Source organism: Gavialis gangeticus, unplaced genomic scaffold, assembly GCF_001723915.1.
Source record: "Gavialis gangeticus isolate Ggan-Ray unplaced genomic scaffold, GavGan_comp1, whole genome shotgun sequence".
In the NCBI taxonomy this organism is placed as follows: Eukaryota; Metazoa; Chordata; order Crocodylia; family Gavialidae; genus Gavialis; species Gavialis gangeticus.
In genome coordinates, this window is record NW_017728973.1 from 3,832,769 (window position 1) to 3,837,712 (window position 4,944).

General features: G+C 40.9%; 1 protein-coding gene across 3 annotated transcripts in view; it reads left to right on the plus strand.

Moving 5' to 3' along the window:
- The window catches only part of SMARCE1 (SWI/SNF related, matrix associated, actin dependent regulator of chromatin, subfamily e, member 1), a 33,232-nt gene extending 29,096 nt beyond the window's left edge, over positions 1–4,136 (plus strand). For all 3 annotated transcript variants that reach the window (XM_019506692.1, XM_019506700.1, XM_019506707.1), the window contains one exon: positions 2,067–4,136. In XM_019506692.1, the coding sequence (XP_019362237.1) occupies positions 2,067–2,278 (212 nt within the window). In that variant the 3' untranslated portion in view covers positions 2,279–4,136. The remainder of the gene's footprint in view (positions 1–2,066) is intronic.
- The last annotated feature ends 808 nt before the right edge of the window (positions 4,137–4,944 follow it).

Sequence of the window (4,944 nt, forward strand, 5' to 3'; positions counted from 1 at the left end):
GGGGGGGGGGGGCGGGGGGGTTGTGTTTTTTTTTTTTTTTTTTTTTTTTTTTTAAAGAGCTGGGATGCTGGCACCAGGGGGGGACAGCCATTGACAGGGATGGGAGAGTAGACAGGGGTCGGGGGTGCTCAGTGGGGCTGGGGGAGCAGGCAGAGGATGGGGCCTGGCAAGGGTCCTCCCATGGTCCCTTCCCCCATCCTCCAGCTCTTCCCCGCCTCCCCTGCCTGCATGGAGCCTGGGTCAAGCTCCCTGCAGTGGCAGGCGGGGACTGCCTGAATCTCCACATCTTTTTCGAACAGATTCAGAGGCTTCAGATCTATTCAGACCTTTTTATTGGTCTCCCAGTTCAATTCAAATTCAGAGATTTGGCCACCAAATCGAGCTGAATCTCCTCCAAATCGAATCAGAACCCAAAGCTTCAAACAGCCCTAACTGCTGAGTCCCCACCATATCTCTGGGGCTGGAAACACCCCACGTGGGCCAGGCTGGGAGTTGCCATACTGATTAATCATTTAACTGTTTTAATTACAGCAGGTTAAATGGACATTTTCTAAATCTATATTTACATCCCTAATATCAATACAGCAGGCAGGACTAAGGAGGGGAAGGTTCTCCTTTAAATGGTTTCAGATTTTAAAGGGAGGAGACTGTTATTAAAACCAGAACACTGTGTAAGGGTGTCTGGCATACGCAGAAAAAGCCTTATCTTGTAAATCTTCCTATATGTAGCCTTACACTGTAGTCATCAAAGTGAATTGAATAAGATGGAGAACTCTTGTTATGCTTGGGAAAGAGTTGGAGGGAGCCCTCAGATGGCTTTTAGCAGAGGTGGAGAGCTGCTTTCCCTCCATGTGCCAAGCTACTTCAACCTTTGCACAGCACACCAATGCTGAACTGGCTTGCCACACAGAAAGCAATTATGCTGGCAGAAAAAAAATCAAAATTGCTTTTTAAGTGTAATGGCAGCCATGTCGCAAGGACATGTGAGAGTGGTTAGAGGGTAATGCAGTGGCAAGCTGAAGTTCTAGTGCTTTTAGTTTTACTCCTTTCTTGTGGCCACCATTCTGAGATCTAGAAGCTATAAACAACTTCTAGGAAGCAGCACGAGAGGTGCTTTTATAAAAAAAAATGTTAAGTTCCTTGGCAGATGTTACACTTAAGACATGATTAACCATTTAATCATGTCTTTAGAAGCAACCTGGCAACACATCCATGCAGTTAATAGCATGAACAGAATTAGCTCAAAGTTAATACACAAAATATGTGTGATGATAGCTTTGTGGCTGGTTCCCATCATGCCTTAAATTGAATGTGTGAAAAATGACTGGCAGCCCCAACTGTAGGAGCACACCAGAACAAAGGGCTCCAGTGGGCTCCCACAGCTTGAGAGTACTGATGCTACTTGCTGGTGCAGGGAGAGCCTGGGGTCATGATCCTAGGTTCTGCCTGCACTGGCAGTAGGGCATGATTAGGATCTGATCCCCAATCTTGCCTCCTGCCATGAACATCTGGCATGGCAAGATTGTGGATCAGGTCCAATCACACCTTTAACTGAATGTCTTGTCAGCAGTCTTATACAAGTTAGTGAGGTTTTCCAGATCAGTGCCTGCAAAAAGTAAGTAACCAAGAGAAGTACTTGCTATAAAACAGTATTAAAATTATTCTTGCAGCTGTTTGGACTACCTCATGGCTTTCCATCTTCTAAATATATTTAGGACGTCCTAATAATTGAAATGAAAGTGTTTTCATGAAATGGCAACTGTCCTGTGTTAACAGAAGAATGGGACAGGAAGCAAGGGGTTTAAATTGCAGCAAGGGATAGTTAGGTTAGGTATTAGGAAAAACTTTAAGATTTCTTATGTATTGGTACAGGTTACCTAGGGATGTGGAATCCTCCACTATTGGAAGTGTTGAAGTGCAGGTTTAGACAAACACCTGGGTAGGCTAGTTAGGTAGGGATGCACAGGTGAGCGGACTAGGTGACCCCTTGAGGCCCCTTCCAGCCCCATTTTCCGTTTATTCTATGTATAGTAATACAAATGACACTAAAAAATGTCCTATTGCAGAAGAGCCGCACCCAGAAGAAAATACAGAAAATCAGCAAAATGGTGAAGAAGGAACATCCACCCCAGATGATAAGGAGAGTGGCCAGGAAGGAGTGGACAGCACCGCAGAGGAAGGAACCAGTGATAGCAACACAGGTTCAGAAAGCAATAGTGCAACTGTTGAGGAGCCTCCTGCAGACCCAACCCCTGAGGATAGTGAGAAGAAAGAATAAATATTGACTCATTCCATGTGTCTCTTTTTAATGAAGTACTGTTTTGATTTTAAAAATGTGTTGTGCGGCTTTTGTATCTTCCTGTCCATATCAGTTGTCACCAAAAGATATTGGGCATTAACCACTGGGCTGTTGTTTCATGTCAGATACCAGCATGGCAACCTGAAGGGGCCTTTGGGGATGAGGGATGTCTTAAAAACAAACTACAAAAGAAAACACGGAATTTGTTTTTAACTGCTGCTCTATAATATGTACAGTATCATTATTTTATTTCCTCCCCAAAAGAAGCATTCCTCCCTCCTCCCCCATTTACATAAACATCAGATTATTACTTCCACTTTTTCTAACTCAGATTTGTTAGATGACACAGTTGGAAAGTACTCTCAATATCAACTCCTCTCTCTCTATCAACTGCTACTTAGTAAGAGACCAATTAAGCTGCAGTTTAAGTTTGAACTTTGTGTGAAGGTCTCAAAGCCACTGTTTGGTTGACTTAGTCTCAGGCATTTTCCCCCAAACCTATCATCATGACCATTAGAGGGAATGTTAAATGTGGGCCAAGGAAATTCATATTCCAGCCTTGGGTGCTAGTAAGTAACACTGAATTGGTTTTTTTGCTTGCAGTGTTTGCACACCTTTTTGTACAAAAAGCTCTGGTTAAGACTGGAATTTTCAGATGCCTCGGTGCAGTTTGCATTGGCATTGACCAAGGAAGGTTTTCTACTCAGTAGGTTCCAGGCCATAGTCAAGAAATCAGACCTCGCATTGCATAAGTCTCTTCATAGGTTCCTTCCCTTCCCCTGTGATAAAGTATCTTAGACAAGTATCTGGTTAAAATAATGATTTGTAGTTCAGGTAATTCTGTTACAGTGCTACCTGTGTGCAAGGAAAAAACATAATAAAAACTAGCACCAGGGCGTATATTCCTACTGTTCTTGAGCCTCCTTTCCTTTTACAAACTGAAACATCTTGCTCTTCAGCTGTTGCTTACTGAAATTTGGCTTTAAAAGGTTATGAGGAGTCTTGCTCAATTGGGCTGTAGGATTTAATGTTAAATCTTTTAAGTATGGTCTTTGCTTCCCCTCATACTGCAACAGTATCCCTTTTCACAAGGTGGGAGTGGGGGGCAGGTGGATTGCTCTCTAATGTACATCACTTCTGGATTAGAAGCTCAGTCTCCGTGGATATATTACATTGAAGGCCCATTTCTTGTCCCCATCAGTCTTCATTTTTCATCATTTTACCCCTTTGCTCACTAAAAATCTCCCCTTTAGGACAACTTTATTGAAAAACAGGGCAACATGCAAAACAAAGGAATACGTAAATGCCACATACTTGCTCAGGCTGTGTTGTGAACGCAGCACAAACAGTTCATAGCAAATAGCAGTTTTGCTTGCCTTGAACTTTCAGATCTCTAGCAGCTGTATAAAAATATTGAAAATCTGTGTTATGACCGAGTTCAAACAGACATCCCCTCCAAAAAGCTGCTTGGTAATTTTTGATAAATAAAGTAGACAAGATGTTTTATAACTGTTTCCAACTACAAGAAAGCACATGATGCATTGGCTTCATGTAAACTCAAATATGTTTTTACTGAATAGTGGTGTATCTGGTAGGATGTTGCTTTTTTAAACCTGTTCTTTTTTTAAATGGTCTACACATAATAAAAATAACATGGTTTTTTTTTTTAAATTACAGTGGTTTGTACTACCTATGCGCAAATACATTAATTATGTTTGATATAAACAACTTCCACCAGCCCCTTTCCTTTTTAAATGAGGTGAACTAAAATTTTAAGTTCACTATATGAAAGCCTCATTACTGTAACATTAAAAGCAAAAAGCTTTGATGCAAAAAGTATTTGTATATTTTGTATTTTCTAACTGCTCTGGGCCTACGCTGTGACACACATCTGCAAAAATCTTAATGGCAGCTTGGAATTTAAATCACTAAATTTGAAGGAATTTGTAGTGACATGAAAGAACAAATCAGCTGCTGCTTTTTTAATTTCCCTTATCCCCCAATTTGAAATAATTTAAATGCAGTGGGGGACAAAATCAAAAGCAATAATAAATTTTGTTTGAGTATTTTAACATCCCAGGCTAAGTTCTAATATATGAATCAGTATTTTGCAGACTCCTCGAATTCATGAACACTCAAAGTCAAACTTGGTTTTAACGCTTGCAAATTGTCACTAATTCATGTACTATAATGCTTCCTTCTGCATTGTGCCCTCTGCCTTCTTCATGTGGTAACCATTGCACAGGGTTGTTGTCTCATCTTTCTGTATATGCTCCACTTAGAATGACATTTACATGCATGCACACAGTTCAGTATACCTACTGCAATTCAGTATGTATGATATTTCTTAACCTCTTGACAGTTGGTGCTAAGTAGAGGTTTTTGCTGCACTGCCTGCAGTAATTCTTAAAACCTGTGTTCTTGTGTGAAACAGCAGCAGAATTTAGCTTCTAGAGAACTATAATCCTCACTGTACAAATTACACTACCCACCCTTAATGCACATGTTTCACCTAGTTTTGGCATGCAGAAGTTTTATCTTGTTTACCCTGTGGGCAAATCAGGTTGATACAACACACATCTGTTTGTTCAGGTAGTGACAGATACTTTTATATAACCAAACCAATCAAAAGTAAGCATTCCCAG